The sequence below is a fragment of the Oreochromis aureus genome, linkage group 6, assembly GCF_013358895.1.
Source record: "Oreochromis aureus strain Israel breed Guangdong linkage group 6, ZZ_aureus, whole genome shotgun sequence".
NCBI classification, from domain to species: domain Eukaryota; kingdom Metazoa; phylum Chordata; class Actinopteri; order Cichliformes; family Cichlidae; genus Oreochromis; species Oreochromis aureus.
The window spans coordinates 38,275,813-38,292,935 of record NC_052947.1 but is presented as its reverse complement, the minus strand read 5'-3'; the positions used below and the strand labels follow the sequence as shown (position 1 = coordinate 38,292,935).

Sequence of the window (17,123 nt, the reverse complement as noted above, 5' to 3'; positions counted from 1 at the left end):
CAGTAAAATTCACTGAGTAAATTTTACTCAAACTGAATAAAATTTTACTCTAAGAAAGACAGTATTTGGTCCCAGTCTAAATGGAGTAAAATCTACTCTTATGGCAGAGTCATACTTTCAGAGTTAAATATACTCTATTTAGTGCAAATATTTTACTCTACATGATGATAATTTACTCAGTTTAGTATAAAATAAAAACAACTCCACCCTAATTTCTTTCTAAATAGAACAGAATTTTACTCTGAATAGAATTATAAATAGAAGAAAAATTAACTTTATTTCACTCACTATGTAACTGTATTACAATCATTCACTGCAAGGTTTTAAAGGTACAATAAATAAACCAGAGAAAATATTTTTTGGTTTTAGCAGCCACCTTTATTGTTCAGAGGAAACAGTTTGGTACAATATAAAAACTGGAATCACCATGACTGTATGACACCTGTAAATCAAATGCTTTACAACAGAAAAGCTCTTTGGCATGAATTACATGAGGTCCGTCTCTTTTACACAGAACTTGAAAATCATTGAAACTGGCATTTCACAATGGACTTTTATACAAACAACTAAATCTGCACGATAAATATTTCCATGGTGTTTTGCCCATCTAACATTTAACACCTTGGTGTTGATTGGTAGCTGAAGAGTCTCTGCCATCTCACAGCCCCAGTCCAATGCATTTCAAGAAAGCATGTTACTTGGTCCAGTGGTCAGTCTCTTGGGGTCAAATGTCTGCCAACTGAAAGCAATAGGACTTTGATGTTTTGTTGCCAACGTTTTAATTACATTTCTGAAACTTTTCAATTGTTTTTTTTTAAAGAAGCTGTGTTTTGCTTCATTGCGTATGCACCAGCTATGCAAAAGTGGTCGTGTTTTAAGTATACATGTAGGATAATGCATCACGAAATGATGCTTTGGTAGCAGCTTCTTGTGTGGAAATAAACCCTTGGATAACCTGTGGCGTTTGGCGATCAGGTGTTTCAAGGAAATAGTGATACCTTTTGATAACACTGCTGAAAATATTCACTATTTGAAACAACAGCAGTAGCAAATACCAGTGCTGATCGTTTGGACAAACTAAGTCTCCAAAGATGAGTGGTAGATGCCGATGTAAACACCAGGACTGGATGGCATTTAACTCCAAGTCATTTGAGTCCTCTCCCAACTTCACTGTAGGTGGTTTGTTGTTTTGTTCCATTTAGCCACAGTTTAAGCTCTTAATTCTCATGTCCACTTCCTTTGATGTTGTATACTGATCTATTGCATGTAACACAATCAGTTTCATTTCATATTGTGCGACTCCCTCCAAGATATCGTGCATAATATCAACAGAGAAATTTTCACATGTATTGAAGTACTGCAATGAGTTTAGAATCCAAGACTGTTTAACACCCATCACATAAGGCAGTCTGGGATTTGCCTCCATTTTTTGGCAATGTTCAGTGTGAAGTGCTTGAGTTCGCATGATTATCTTGGGTGAATCCTCTGTAAACTCTTTCTGAAAGTCCTCTTTCTCAGCAAGACAAAAGTTGCAACAATATCTGGCACTAAATGACTCTAGAAAACCAAACAGACAGTGAAGACCAAAGTTGTCAGTAGTAACTTGGACAATAGTTCCATGTACTGGGTCATCATGCAGGGCAATTGTAATTCCATCCCCTCCAGGATTTTCATATCCTTCACAATTGGATCAAGTATCTTAGAGAAGTCATATGTTCAGGATGTTGAACTTCTTGGCAACTGTGAACATAATAAAATTGCATTATACATTTGAAATAAACACCAGAACAAGGGAAAGAAAGTGAAATTAAATAAATTGAGCAAAATAAACCTAAACAGTTGGTATAGCAGCTATTATAACATCATCCCCAAAGCTTGACTGATTCACACTATGAAACATGCAGGAAATGTTGACGTTTTTTACTCACCGCATTCCAAAAATGATCTGTAGGTCAGTTGGCCCTCAAAACTGATGTACTTCTGTTGTTCTCTGCACTTCACACGCACAGCTTGCATCCTTCATGATATGAAAAGGATATTTTTAAATAATTAGATTTACTACAAATACTTACAAAATTGAACAAAACACAGGCACACACAAAACACATAGGGCTTAAGAAACATCTAAAACTGCACACTTGTGCAGACTGCAACCATGTATACGTTTCCATTCAGTAGCGGTTTTAGATACGGGCGACACGGGCGGTTGCCCGGGGCGGCATCGTGGTGGGGGGCGGCATCACGGGCATCGGCAAAAAAAAAAAAAATTGCTCGTACTCATGCTGCCCCGACATCATGCCAGTGCATATTGGGAATGGCATAGGTACCGATCGGTTTTCCATCGCCCATTTGCTGGGAGTAAGGGCGCCCTCCGTTTGCGAGGTGCGCCTGCTGCTTGCGGCACAGGGAGGAGAGGGCGGGGCGGCGGGGGATTCTCTGGCTGGCTGGAGCAGCAAAAATTACCAACTCGCAAAATAAAACAAAATAAAAACAAAACAACAAACACGAAAACACCAGACATTATGATACAGACTTATAATTTGCACCGATGTTTTTTCAAAATTCTATACACGAAAAGTGAGCGCGAGAGCCCTCGGTGCGCCTGCTCGCTGCTGAAGTCAAAGTAAACTTTATTGTCATCTCCGCTACATACAGTCCAGTATATAGAGAGACGAGACGACGAGGCTCCAGTTACAGCAGTGCAAGTAAACGAACAATAAATATTTAAGAGTAAAAAAAAATATACACTTTAGGACTCGGGGTAAAGGGATCAATAACAATTTAAAATGTATATTTTATATTTTGTTGATTTAAAGTCTCACACACAACCCGTTTTTAAAGTTTAAAAAGAGAAAGAAGAGGAGTGTAGCGACTTCCACAGTCGCTAGAGGCCGGAGACTGAGCCTGCCTATTTGCCTGACGCGTTGTCAACTTTACGCAATAATGCGAGAGGTGGAATTGCTTGCTTGTTTATTAAAGTGCTTGAAAAGTTTACAGAGCAATGTGATCGGCTCGCGATTCAAACGCTTAAACCATCACAGGCTCTAATGCAACAAGGGGAAACTCGTTGTGCTGCGGTCAACAAAAACTACGGCTACCCAGCCCTCCTCTTTGTCAAAATCAAACCAGTGAACGACAGACTGACAACGCCCTCTTAATGTCACCGCTAGCACCCACGTGACTCCCGTTACACATCACCATAGCAACCAAACAAATGAAAACCCAGTGATCATTAAAATTCAATACATTTAATTATGGCTCCTACAAGGAGAAACGAGCAAAAGATACAGGTAAGCAGATGTGTCATTGGATAATGGCAGGTCATCCTGAAACAATCAGAATTCAAGATCAGAATACTTTCTTAATCCCTAAGGAAATTATCTGGGTTATGTTCCTCCAAGAAGAAATGGTAAAATAGTAACAGTAACAGACTAAACTCCAAACAATACATTATGTTACAGATTTTAATATTAATTAGTCAGTGTCAATTGTTGATTTTTCCTGTTCTCATTGCATGACGAATTATGTCTGTTTAGTAGACGTTTGCATACTATGCATACTCTCTCTCTCATATGTGTGTGTGTGTGTGTGTGTGTGTGTGTGGGGGGGCCGCTGGAGGGGTGTTCGCCCAGGGCGCCAAACAGGCTAGGACCGCCACTGTTTCCATTCGAGTAAAACACACGTGCTTGCCAAACTAACAGCAGTACACATACAAGATTCACTCCATTAAACACACATGCTCCTAACCAAAGATCAGGCAAAAACAGTCGTGTATGTGACTCAATTCAGAGCAAACCACACGTGCTTTCTAACTGAACAGGTGAAACATCCACAAACGTAAATCCTCGATAAAACACACATATTACTAACAGAACATCAGGTAAAAAAGTCAATTTTCATGACTCAGTTTGGAGTAAAACACATGTGCTCACCGACCTTTTTTGGATAAAACATTGGTGCACTGGATTTGCTAAAAACACACTACCCTGGTCAATTATACTGCCTAAAGCAGCTATTGAGCAATGCTAAACGTAGTTTAGTGATATATACCTTAATGCTGTCTGTGAGTAGTCTAACGACATTAATTTAGCAGAAGCTAATGTAAGCATCAACCTTGCCAATTATGCAGCATGTAAGACCCACAAACTCTCAAGCTGTAATGTTACTTACAGACCTTTCAGATAAACAGAAATTCCCCATTTATCCTAAATTCAATCATTATTGAGCACTTTACTCACTTACCTGGCTCACCACTGACAGCTGTCTCTGTTGCACTGCGGGATAGTGGGCGTGGTCATGCCATATTACTCCAATGGAATTTCCTCTGTTCTTTTGCGCCAACTCTGGAGGCCAATCGAAATGATTACAATCCAAAATGAATAAAAATGACTCTTTTAGAGGAAAATAATGTTAACTCTGGAAAAATTACTCTCTCCATTTTCCTGTGTTCTTTTGTGCTCACGCCCAATTAAAATCTTAGCATCTTCACCTCTGCCACCTTCAGCTCGTCTTTTTTGTCAGTGCCACCGTTTCCAGCCCATACCCATCACCGCAGGGCTCACTACCAGCTTTAAAACATTTTTTTCCAGTTTTTTTCCAAGATTGTTTAAATGACTATAGAGATCATTAGTTATAGTCATTCAAACTTTAAAAATAAAAACAAAGTTCTTTCTGCTTATGGGGTTATTATCACAGCAGTATTCTAGAAGTTTTTAAATATGTAGGGGTAAAAACTGCATAAATAAAGATATAAAAGAGCTGGAGATTCATCAGTTAAAACTCCGCTGGCTGTCTTTTAGCGTGTGAGCCTCTGATGCAGGGTCGGTGTCCTGCAGGATTTACATGCGTCCTTGATCCAACACAGCTGATTTAAATGGCTAAATTACTTCCTCAAACTGTCTTAAAGTTCTCCAGAGGCCTGGTAATGAACTAATCATTACATTCAGGTGTGTTGACCCAGGGTGAGATCTAAAACCTGCAGTTGGAGTTCCCCACCCCTGCATGTATTCATAACCTCTTTCTTGTATTAAAAAAGGTAGTGTTTATACATTAAATTAAATCATGCAATTTTCAATGAAATGTTAAAAATTATTAAACATAAAGATCTTTGATTCTCTTTCCTAATGTTTAATTTCTTTCACAGTGCCCTAAAACAAAATCAAATAAGTTCAAATATCCCTCTATTCATTTATTCATTATTCAGGGTGAATCTGCGTTCATGAAAAAAATAAAAATCCAGGCACAAGTTGGTGACTTCCTCATAAGTCCTGTTACATAAGCAACTTTTCGAGAGCGAGACAGAGAGAGAGAGAGAGAGAGAGAGAGAGAGGGATATAAGCCTACAAATGTATAAGCCAACAACTTTGAGTTAACTAACTTGCATCACACGGGGTTTGGCCAATTATTAACCACAGAGGTTTCGTTTGTGCCTCGCAGCTTCATTCGCATCAGTCCCGTCATGGCCGAAGTGGACGAGTCTCAGTTTTCTATCATGAGTCTGGAGGATGAGCTGACCTGCAGCATCTGTCTGAGCACCTTTGACTGTCCGGTCACCATCCCCTGCGGACACAACTTCTGCCAGGACTGCCTGCTCGCCACATGGAAGGAGTCGTACAGCTGCCCTCAGTGTCGGACCCTGTTCGCCACCAGACCCGAGCTGAAGAAAAACACGGTCCTCACCGCCGTCGTGGAGACCTTTAAAGTGAGATCGAGCAAGAGCGAACCCAACCTGGCTGCAGAGGAGAGCCAAGTGAAGAAAAAGGAGATCATCCGCTGTGATACCTGCATGGAAGCAGAGGCGTCGAAGACCTGCTTCACCTGCATGGCGTCTTACTGTATGGAGCACCTGCGGCCTCACCGGGAAAATCCCATTTTCCGTCCCCACCAGCTGAGCGAGCCTGTCGGAGACCTGTTGGAGCGCATCTGCTCCGACCACCACAAGCTGAAGGAGTTTTTCTGCAGCCAGCATGACCGTCTGATCTGCAGCTTTTGCCTTCAACAGGTCCACAAAGGATGCTCCTTCATAAGTCCGGAGGAGCAGAGGAACCTGAAAGAGGTGCGTTTGTTAGTATTCACCTGACAGTTCCTTATATTCAGGATAATACTAGAGTTTTATGTATAGTTTGTGGTCACAATGAATGAAAATCGGAACTACCCTTTTGTTTGGAAAAGTGGTTAATTCTAAAATGTGTCCAAATGCTAGCAGCCAGTAAATTTAGGTTAGACTGGAGATAGATTAACACCTGTTTCATGACTTTGTACTGTTAAGTATTATTTTCTTTTTACTGTCACATATTGTCAAGACTGTATAGTTTCTTCTAGTATTACTTTTGGCAACACAGTGAAAGATTTTTTCTTGTGTCAGTATTTGTTGTCCTTTCCAGCCGTCTCCCACCTAATATTAGAAATCCACCTGCTTGGGAGCTTATAGAAGCTGGATACCTCTTAAGATAGCTCTCTGTCTCCCAGCATGCCTTATTAACAAGTTACAGTCTATGTTTAACACCATGCTTGGGCTGTTGACCAGGGTGAGCTCAGAGATCCTGTGCCAGGATGTAAAAAGAACTGGTCATATAACTTGTACGTCATATTAAAAGAGGGGCCTGTCTTTTGCAATGGCTCAATGGCTTTAATCAACATTCCAATGCCATAAATTACCTTATATGATATTTTATTATCCTTCCTACAGCTCCTGTTAAAACCTATTGGAAGTTGTAGCAGACTGACACAGCCGTCTGATATAAGGTCAAAGCATGCAATAGACATGCCGGTCGACCGTTTATAATTTGCGCGTTAGCTCTCCAAAGAGTGAAATGGACATGGTGTTTGTTACACTTTACAATGATACTGGTTTACACACCTCTGATGGGAAACATTATTATTATTATTATTATTATTTATGGTCAAAATATGACAATCTTGCATATGAAGCTGGGGCTAGAGAATGAGCAATCAACCTTAGCAGCATTATTCTAAGACACAATACTACACAACACAGAGGTTGAAATGAGAAATACAAATAACATTGGACATAATGAGAAAGACGGCACGTTGACATCACAGGTGCAGTTAAGTTGCTCAGATAAGATCCTCAATAACTGGTCTTTCATACCTTGTAGGGTTTACATTTGTCACGATTGGGGACAGACAGATAAGACATATCAGAGAATGAATGATTTAGTTGTTGCATAATCCCCACAGGTAAGTCAGTTTATCATGCCTTACTGCTAAGAGCTGACAACGAGTTCAAAGTGCAAGCAGGGCTCTATCACAGTAGCACCCCTCCCTGATGTAGTGTTCAGTGGAGTAGAGCGCTATTCTTCTTTCCATCTGCTCTTGTTGGTTGTCAGCTTAACGGGATGTTCAGTCACGTGCTTCACCTGTCTGTAATTTGACATAATAGAAGAAAATGTCAGAAAATAACAGAAAATGAAAATGTCACTGTCACACACCGCTTCTCTCACAATAGCAGTTTTTATACATTAAACAGGTTCAAGCCTGTAGTGGTTAGCTGCACAACTGTTTTCCGACTAGGACAAGCTTATTATAGTAAATTCATCCATTTCTAAATTCATCCTTGCAGCTCTGTTTATCAAGGTCAAGTTTATTTATATAGCACATTACTAACAGTCCGTGCTGCACAAAGTGCTTAACAATGTAAAATGCCACTAAAATAAATAAAATGCACAACAATGATGCAGTAAAATATAAAAAAATAAATAAAGAAATAAAATAAGTCAATAAAAACAACTAAAACAACAACAACTAAGGCTGTTAAAACCAGAATGTTTAGGTACCATAAAAATGTGTCTTTAGTAACGATTTAAGAAGTTCGAGCATTTGTGCAGGTCTAATATTAAAGGGAAGGATATTTCAGCGTCTAGGGCCTGCCACAGAGAAGGCTCTGTTGCTAGATTTAAGTTTACACCGGGGAGTAGTTAAGGTTAGTTTTGACCTGGACCTCATGGTTCTTTCTGGAGCATAAATAAATAGGAGCTCAGACAGGTAAGAAGGGGCTCGACTGTTAAGGGATTTAAGAACACAAAGTAATATTTTAAATTGGATCCTATAAGGAACAGGAAGCCAGTGTAGAGAGGCCCAAACTGGGGTAATATGCTCCTTACGTTTAGGGCCAGTTAGCAGACGAGTAGCAGTGTTTTGGACAAACTGGAGACAATAAAGAGACGCCTTGTCCAAACCAAAGTACAGAGAATTGCAGTAGTCCAATCTGCAAGTAATGAAGAGATGAATAACACATTCAAAGACATTAGCTGGAAGGTATGGCTTTACTTTGGCTAGCTGTCTCAAATGAAAAAAGCTGGATTGGACTACTGCGCTCACCTGCCTACACAGTTTAAAGGAACCATCAAGATACACATCGAGGTTTTTTACATTTGACTTACAATAGGAAGATAAGGGGCCCAGAGCACTGTCAGTGTGGTTTTTCATGAAGTTACCAAAAATGACAACTTCTGTTACGTTTAAATTAAACATAACAGAAGTTGTTTAATGTCGTCAAGGCAGCGTAATAATAGCTGAAGTGAGTCTGTATCTGCTTTTAAAGGCAGATAGATCTGCAAGTCATCTGCAAAACAGTGAAATCAAAGGTTGTACTGTGAGAAAATAGACCCCAGTGGCAACATGTACAGTGCAAACAAGGCAGGACCCAAAATAGAGCCTTGAGGTACACCATTTGTACATCCATGTACATTTTCTTGTCTTCTACAAAAGTAGTTCACTTATGTAACCAGCTGGTAGTCTCCACTAATAAGACCATAACAATTTCTCAGGGCCAAAAAGTGTGTCAGAGTTTAAACCTTTCAAGTTTAACTACTGCTACTACTACTACTACTAGGCCTTCAGGGGTCTAAATAAATCTGAACTCGACCAACAGATTAAATCGTTAACTCATCAATCATAATTTTTATTTGGCAACAGGCAAATAACAGGCATGAGTTATTTGCCAGCCTCATTTTAGGTTAGACAGCCTCATTTGGTCTCAAGTGAGCCCAACCAGAAAAACATGATTACCTATAGAGCAATAAGCTCAAACTTGTGTAAGGAAGCACCAAAAATGATGAACAGTCCACTTCTTCTTTTGACTGCTCTCTTTAGGGGATGCCCAGCAGATCATCTTCCTCCATCTCACCCTATCTCTAGCGTCCTCTTCTGTCACACCAACCCTCTGCATGTCCTCCTTCACTATATCAATGAATCTTCTTTTTGGTTTTTCTCTTTTTTTCCTGGCCAGCATCTCCATATTTACCATCCTTTGTCCAATATGTCCACTATCCCTCCTCTGCACATGTCCAAACCATTTCAGCCTTATCTTTCTTATCTTTCAGCCTTATCTTTCCGACTTTGACTACTTGACCTGAGCTGTCTCTCCGATGTACTCAATACTAATCCCGTCCATTCTAGTCACTCCTGAAAAAAATCTTTATATCTCCAAGCCTGCAACCTCCAGCTCAGCCTCTTGCCTTCTTGTCAGTTCAAACCTTCTCTAAACAATACATCATAGCAGGTCTCACTACCTTTTATCACAAATACACTCCTGACTCTCCTCTTCAACCACTCCACCCTTCATGCACTCACTTCTTCACCTCACTTGTGCACTGTCCATTGCATTGGATGGTTGATCCCAGGTATTTAACCTCATCAACCTTCATTATCTCCTTATCTTCATTGTCCTTGCATCTTCAAGCATATCTTGGCACGGCTCCTTGGATTTATTGTTTTCTCTTAGTGTAGTATTGCAAGCCATGGGTCTTTATCAGTAAGATCGCTGTAAAACTGACCATAATTTAGACGTGTGGCTAAGATTGAGAGTTTAAGCAATGACTATTATGACATGGGATGGCAAAGGGTTCCCTGCTGAGAAAACGGTAAAAAGGAACAATTGTTTTACTTCTCGGTAGCTTTTACACTTTGCAAATCCATCCACCAGTCAGAATGGATCCTGTTACAGCAGACACGACAACCCACTATCTCTGGAATGTGGTTCAGTCCCGTCCCCGTGTAATAATATCCGATCAGAGACATGAGATGATGTCACAGTATCGCAGAACTTTATTTATCGCTGCCACGCATTAAGCACACAACCTGGCTGGCGAGTAGAAATGTGGTTCTGAAACTGATGCAAGTAGGAAATAATATAAACATCTCTTTGAATAATTCAGCATCTTTCACATTAAGTATTACAGTGAAACCACAATAAAATATAATGTTAACCAAGGGATAGAAGCAGATAAGAGCAGCACAGACACAGAATCAGAGCTAAATTGTATTAAATCTCTTGTTTGTGGATCAGCAGGACCCTAGTGGACCCAGGAATTCACTCAAGTGCCGCTCAGAAACATAGAGCTTGTCAGCATGTACAGGTGCACATGTTACCACACTAAATTACAACAGATGAGACTTTCTTGTAAACACTAACTTTACACAATAACAACAATCAGCTTATTCATAGAAATATAGCCTGTGAAGCATTGCTATCACACAAACCAGCGTTATGGAGGGTCTCAAGTACCAAAATGAATTAAATAAATAATTCATTAAATGTGTCATTAACGATTTAAAATAGTAAATAATTCATTAAATATATACGTAATTAATTCAATGTTCAATTCATTTCATTTAATAAATTATTCCAATATTAATTAGTTAATGAAACAATTAATTACTTAATGATTTATTTAATTAGATTATTTTGGCACTCAACACCCTCGTACTATAGGTGAACACTGATTGACTGCAGGATCGTTTCTATTGGACCCTGTGGGGATCATGCTCCTCCCATGCAGGTAAGGTGTGGGCTGTCAGGAGAGCTTCTTAACAGATTCTTTGAAGGGCTAGTTCAGTCCTCAGGTTGTATTATTGATGCTCCTAGTTTAGGGTAATGGATCTTTCTTCCCCTCAGCATCTAAACACACATCTTTATTCAAGGCAGCACTATCTACAGATAACACTGAACTCATTGTAAATTAAGTTTGACGAGTATGTAAGCATTGCTTGCAATCTTCTGCAGCCCCACTGAGCAGTGTCTGTATGAAAGTTGTCCGCTGAAGTTGTTCTGTGTCTGTTCTTATAGTCTGACCTCAGAGACAAGTTGGTTTTGCTGAATGAGAAAATGGAGAAGACTGAAACTGTTGTGTTTCAAATAAATACCATGCAGAGCAAGCTGAAGGTAATTTCCATAGATTACTTGTCATACAATTTAATCACAGACAAATGTGTAAATGTGCTGATAAAACCTCATTATTTTCATATTTTATTGTGTCCGTATTTATTCTGCTCCAGGATGGAGCAAACAAAAGAAAGACTGCACTCGCAGCTGTCTATCAGCAGATGAGGGACATCTTGGCTCAAGATGAACGTGAGGCCCAAAATGAGGTGGACCGTGAGCTTGAGCTCGGTCAGATGAAACTTCGGGATCTCATGAAGAAGCTGGATGAAAACTATAATAAGATGGGGAAAGCCAGAGAACATATCAACAAGCTGCTGAGTCAATCACAATCCATGGCTTTTCTGCAGGTGAGGCAAAGATTATCACAGAAATGTGAAGCAGGAAAGAAGAAAAGGGTGGAAAACTTAAACTGAAGAATAAGACACAGCATGTATGGTACTACATAAATAATTAGGGATTAAAAAACATGTCACAATAAACAGCGTTCCCTGTCTCTTGTTCCTCACAGGCTTCAGTTGAATTGCCCAAAGTTGTAAAGATTGAGCCTCAAATGCCTCCAATCAATCTGGACTCAAAGAAGATGATAGCGATGCAGAGCTTTGCTGCAGCCCTGAGGGAGACTCTGATGGAGATGCTTAAACAGCCCACTGAGGCCAGATTACAATTATTTAAACCGGTCATGTGTGCAGGTACATGTTAGCAGAAGATTTTGTTCAAATTTTGTTGCAGAAATTAACACTTACACTGGCGCAATTTGGTGAGTTTGTGTCATGTTTAAAATGTTGGGAATCAAAGGGGGCTTTGTGGTAAAGGGTTATAAAATGATTTTTTTTTTCTTGGCCATGCCATGCTTTAAATGTGGGGCTGTCCATCAGGTCGAACTTTTAAACCTCTTGTTTCTTTGTGTCCCCGAGGGATGTGGAAGGGCTCACTCCTTTCCCCTTTTCAGTATGCACTAAGTTTCTGTTCGTTATTTGGGTGTAGAAGTTAGTCTGTTAGTTTTGATTGGTTGTTTGTGTTCCAGTCATCTCTTCCTTAACCAGGAAGGCTGTGTAGACAGAAGTGTAAGCCTAAGAGGAAAGAAGAAGTGATAGTTAGCTGTGAGGCTGCGTTTTTGTTTGATTGTATTTTAGTTTCTTTTTATTTGAATTCAATTTTTCTTTCATGTTGTTAATGCCATCCATCCATTTTCCTCCGCTTGTCCAGGTTCAGGCTGCAGGGGCAGCAGCCTAAGTCTAGTCCTCCCTCTCCTAAGTCACCTCCTCCAGCTAATCAAGGCGACGCAGACATTCCCAGGCCAGCCAAGAGATGTAATCTCCTCAGCATGTCCTGGGTCTACCCCGGGGCCTACCTCTGGTGGGACGTGCCCAAAACACCTCACCCAAGAGGCATCCTTGCCAAATACTATGGAGGTGCAAAACATGGTCCATTCAGGACAAACATGGTTCAAACATGGTGTTCGTTATGGACAAACTATGGTTTGGACAGAAGTCCAATAACAGAACACTACTCAGGTTCAGGAGGGCGATCCCATGTAGCTTTTTGGGCTGCACCTGGCCAGGCCCAATGGGCTAAGGCCCAGCCAGCAGCCGCTCTCTGTCAAGCTGCCTCTCAGGGCTGCCTCCTGGGTGGGGCCCCAGTAACCATACACTGGGCAGGGTACACTGGTCCCTCAAACAAGAAGTAAAGTACTGTTTAAATGCAACCGTTTACCCTCCACAGGTCAAACTGCAGCTGTCTCAGGACCAGCAAGAACCAAAAGTACCGGAGCTCAGCCAGAGTTGGGTATGTTGTTCTCAGGAAAGAAAATCATTTAAATCCAGTAACACATGCAACAAATGTCTGAAAACATCTGCATAAATATTTGCTTATTTTTAAATAATATTTGTGTGTGTACTTATTTATTTATTGCAGATGTGCAAAACATATTTGTGCAATATACTGAAGGTGCCACAGCCCATCCTATAAACATTACTAATATGCATAACTATGTATCTTTTAAAAAATAATTGCATAAAAATAATATTTTAATAAATAAAAATCACATGTTACGACTCTAAAGTGCACTATTTGGTACTTTATTATTGCAGTGAAAATACGATGTGTTTTTGTTCCATTTAAAATATCAGAAATTATTCTCAAGGGAGGGATGATTGGTTCCATTTGTTTGTCTGTTTGTTAGCAGTCTAGCATCCACAGTTTTCAAGATATCATTTTCAAATTTTATTTGATGGTCAATCTCAATAACATCTCAAGCTGATTTAATTTTGGTGAAAATCTGGTCAAGATCAAGGTCGGGCCATTCAGAGGTAGTTGCGAATTGGAGGAAAAATCTTTATCTTTTTAGCATGTTTAGGCCCAGATTGAAACACAGTAGCTGTAAAGGTCTGCAGGCCACTTTGAGTCCTGCCTATGTTTGTATAAATGACCCAAATTAAATTTATTACCCAGGCGGTGGCTGGAAAACAGTTTACTGGCTGTAGGTCAGGAGGTAGAACAGCTCTTCTAGTGAAGTCTGCATGCATTAGCATGATACTAATCCCAAATTGTTGTCTGATGCAGGTGTTTAAACAAATGCAGGAGGCCCGTTGGGAAATATTTTTTTCTACACACTATTTATTTTGTAATAATAGTACATTATCATTATAACCACATAAATACTTTTTGGAGATGTTTGTGTTGCTCTGCATATATCTTGCACACCGCCTATGACTGTTGCAGATGGGGAGACCATTCAGTAAACTAAAAATTTTTATTGATAAGTGAAAATTGATTTCCAAAGGATTATTTAATTTATTTTACCAATATTTAGTATTACAAATAACAAATTCCACCTGGTCACACATAGGAGTACCTCCCTGTCTCCCACCGTGGGCCAGGGTTAAAGAATAAAATGCCTCTAATTTTTAAAATGTTTTTTCAGAAGTGGAGTGCTGTCCTGGTCAGTCCAGACTCCCCGAGTCCGACAGTCCAGGTCCTCAAGCCCAAACAGCCAAAAAGAAAAGAACTCGAAGTAAGTAATATGTGATTTATTTTTTATTTTTTTTAATGAACCAATAGAGAGTACAAAGTCCCTCGACAGTTTGTTTGCAGGACTTCTAATAGAAGATGACGCCATATACAGAATCCAAGTCAAACGTTTTGGTGGTGGTCGGTTTTAGAAGCAAGTCTATTTTAAAGCCCTGCACAAAATAAAGTGGGAGAGATCCATAACTGTAATTTTAATGTCATCAGGACATAAAGACTGCATAAACCCAAAGAAAGGTTTAAAAAGCTTTTTTCTTCTGCTTGTGCAGCTGTGTGCAAACATCTGTTATGATGATGTGAAGGATTGTTTCAGTGCCATATCTTTTCCTTAAAACGTCTGTGTCAATTCTTACTGGTAATGAACTCTGTTTTTCCACACACACTCCTGAAGACTAAATATGGAGGATGTCGGGTCTTCCCTGCCAGTGTTTAGATCTAATTTATGCATATTCAGTGTTATAAATACTCGGCTGTCTTTCTCTACTTTCTAGAAACCAAAACAAAGCCTAATGAGTCCACTGGGGACATTATGAGAATTAAGAAAAACGCCCGTTCAATGGAAAACCTGCTGGAGTATGGAGTGAAAGAGAAACCCAGAGACTGTTCTCCTGCAGCTGAACCTAAACAGAAACCAGGTAGACAGACATCAGATTTGAGCATTGTATGCTGAGTTGCTAATGTAGTCCCAGCACCACAACATAGACTTTAGAACAGTTGGCATTCGTCTTCTGTTATCTCTGAGCTCGATGACAAAGTTGGTCTATGTCTTTATTTCACTTATTACAACTCTGACAGCTGTGTGGAAAGCAAACAAAATCACCAAATCATCACTATCACCATGTAAATACACCCCAACTTGGCACAAGCTACAATTCCAGTTTTACAGTAACCATGTCCACTTTCCAATATAACAACACAAAGGATGTACTTTTTTGTCTTTAATTGTAGAAGCTCCAGATATTCCCCCGGACATAAGCATAGCTGAAAAGAGAAGTGAACTTCTGAAATGTAAGTGTAGCAGGCATCATCCCCTCATACAGCAACAGCAGCCGTGTCTGTTTTGGTTTTTTTATGACCTTTCCTTTTATCCCTTTCAGATGGCACAGAACTCACTTTCGATCCAAGGACCGCCCATAAACGCATCGTGCTGACTGAGAACTTAACTAAGGCCTCCGTGTCAGATGTGCACATAAACTACCCCGACTGCCCCGAGCGCTTTGCTGTCTGCTCCCAGGTGCTCGCCTCCAAGGGTTTCTCTACAGGGCGCCATTACTGGGAAGTGCGACTGACCAACATTAACTTCGTTGGCATAGGCTTGGCTTACAACAGCATCGACCGCAAAGGCCCCACCAGTCGACTGGGCCGCAACGCCCAGTCCTGGTCCGTCGAGTGGTTTGATGTCGGCCTGTCAGTCTGGCATAACAGCAGCGAGACCGTGCTTGTTAATCCAAATCCAAAGCGCGTAGGCGTGCTGTTGGATTGCGAGGCCGGCACGGCTACGTTCTATCGCGTGGCAGAGAGGGTGTATCCCTTCCACACTATCAAGTTCCCTTACCCTGCCTTTTTAGAGGCTATCTATCCAGCCTTCTGGATTTTCTCAAATGGCTCCTCCATTACCTTTTGCAAGATGCAACCATGAATACCATACACAGTCAGCTGGTGCGATTGTTGCTATAATTAAAGGTGTCCTGTGGTGTTTACTAAGCAACCAAAACCTATAGTAGCCATATTCATCAAATTTTCCTCCTGAAGTAAAATAATAATAATAATGATAATTTATTTTAATAATCCAATTTATTAAAAAAAAAACTATATTAACTGCTTTGTGGATAATTTATATCTGTATTGTTACCAAACAGCCTTCTTATTCGCTGTTTGTCCAGGTGCAGGTCTTGGCTGCCACATTTGTTGGCTCCATTAACTGTATCAGTGGAAAACCATGAAACCTTATAGATCACATGCAGAACATATAGTACTGTGCTAATATTGGCCAAAATCTCCTGCTTTTTAAGCACTGGTCATCGATTCTGCATCAGATTAAGATCTGGTCTTGAATCCAAAATAGTGATTTGATCACTTTGAACCACTCATGACTTTTGGTTTGTGACATGGTGAGCCATCATGAACAGGTCATCACCAAATTGCTCCGAGATCTATGGAGTCACCGAGGATGTTTTATCGTATGGTCAGTGAATGTGTAACACTATAAGTACTGACTTGTTGTATAAATTTGACTTCTTTTCCAATAAAACTCTTTAAAATGCTTATGATTGTTCCTCACTGTATAATAGAAACATGTCAAATAATAAATAAACAAACAATGTGAATAAAGACTGAAGCAGCAGGGGTTTTGTGTTTTGTGTAAATTCATTATTCTTTCTTTTGCATTAGGAAGATGATTTGAGTTTTAGTTTTGTACAGTTTGGTCTTGAGCTTAGTTCTTTCAGGTCTCTGAGTATTTTTACTTCATGGTGTCTTGTTTGATATTAGGTTTCTTTCATGGCTTTGTCTCGTCCCCGTGTTTTGTCCCTCACTCCCCTCCTCTCTTTGTCTCAGTCATGTCTCTGTCTTCAGTCTGCCTCACCCGTTTCCATTTTCTTTGTGTTTCATCCTTTGTCTCCCCAGTCTGTCATGTGCTTCCATGTCTGTTTATCCCCTTTCCTAATGTCAAGCTTACGTGTCCTTGTCTGGGTCTCAATGTGCGAGTTACTTCCTGTTTTATCTTGACGGTTAGTCGAACCTGCAGTTTTGCTTCCCCTGTTCTGTTAGTCAGATCTAGCTGTGTTTCCACTTGTTGCTCATCCTCTCGCTATCCTGGGTATTTAACTCCTCAGTCTTTTTCTGGTTCTGTGTCACGTCGTTGTCTCCCTGGCTGTGCATGCTCCTTGTGTCTTAGTGTTCCCAAGTGTTC

General features: G+C 40.2%; 1 protein-coding gene and 1 long non-coding RNA gene across 3 annotated transcripts; one reads left to right on the top strand and one right to left on the bottom strand.

Annotated features, from left to right (window-relative positions):
* Positions 1-355: 355 nt before the first annotated feature.
* LOC120440435 lies at positions 356-4,793 on the bottom strand. 2 transcript variants are annotated; one of them, XR_005613245.1, is made up of 4 exons: positions 4,430-4,793; positions 4,243-4,343; positions 1,929-2,017; positions 356-1,740 (listed from the first exon to the last, which is right to left on the bottom strand). It is a non-coding gene; the product is annotated as an uncharacterized LOC120440435 (long non-coding RNA). The 2 variants fall into 2 exon arrangements; XR_005613244.1 differs by having other exon boundaries at positions 4,490-4,793.
* On the top strand, positions 3,270-16,556 carry LOC116331525 (E3 ubiquitin/ISG15 ligase TRIM25-like). Its single transcript, XM_039612900.1, has 10 exons — positions 3,270-3,290; positions 5,437-6,055; positions 11,090-11,185; positions 11,299-11,532; positions 11,694-11,874; positions 12,908-12,970; positions 14,109-14,198; positions 14,704-14,847; positions 15,161-15,220; positions 15,310-16,556. Exons 2-10 carry the CDS (start codon positions 5,459-5,461, stop codon positions 15,849-15,851), a joined length of 2,007 nt encoding a protein of 668 aa, XP_039468834.1. The 5' UTR covers positions 3,270-3,290; positions 5,437-5,458; the 3' UTR covers positions 15,852-16,556.
* The last annotated feature ends 567 nt before the right edge of the window (positions 16,557-17,123 follow it).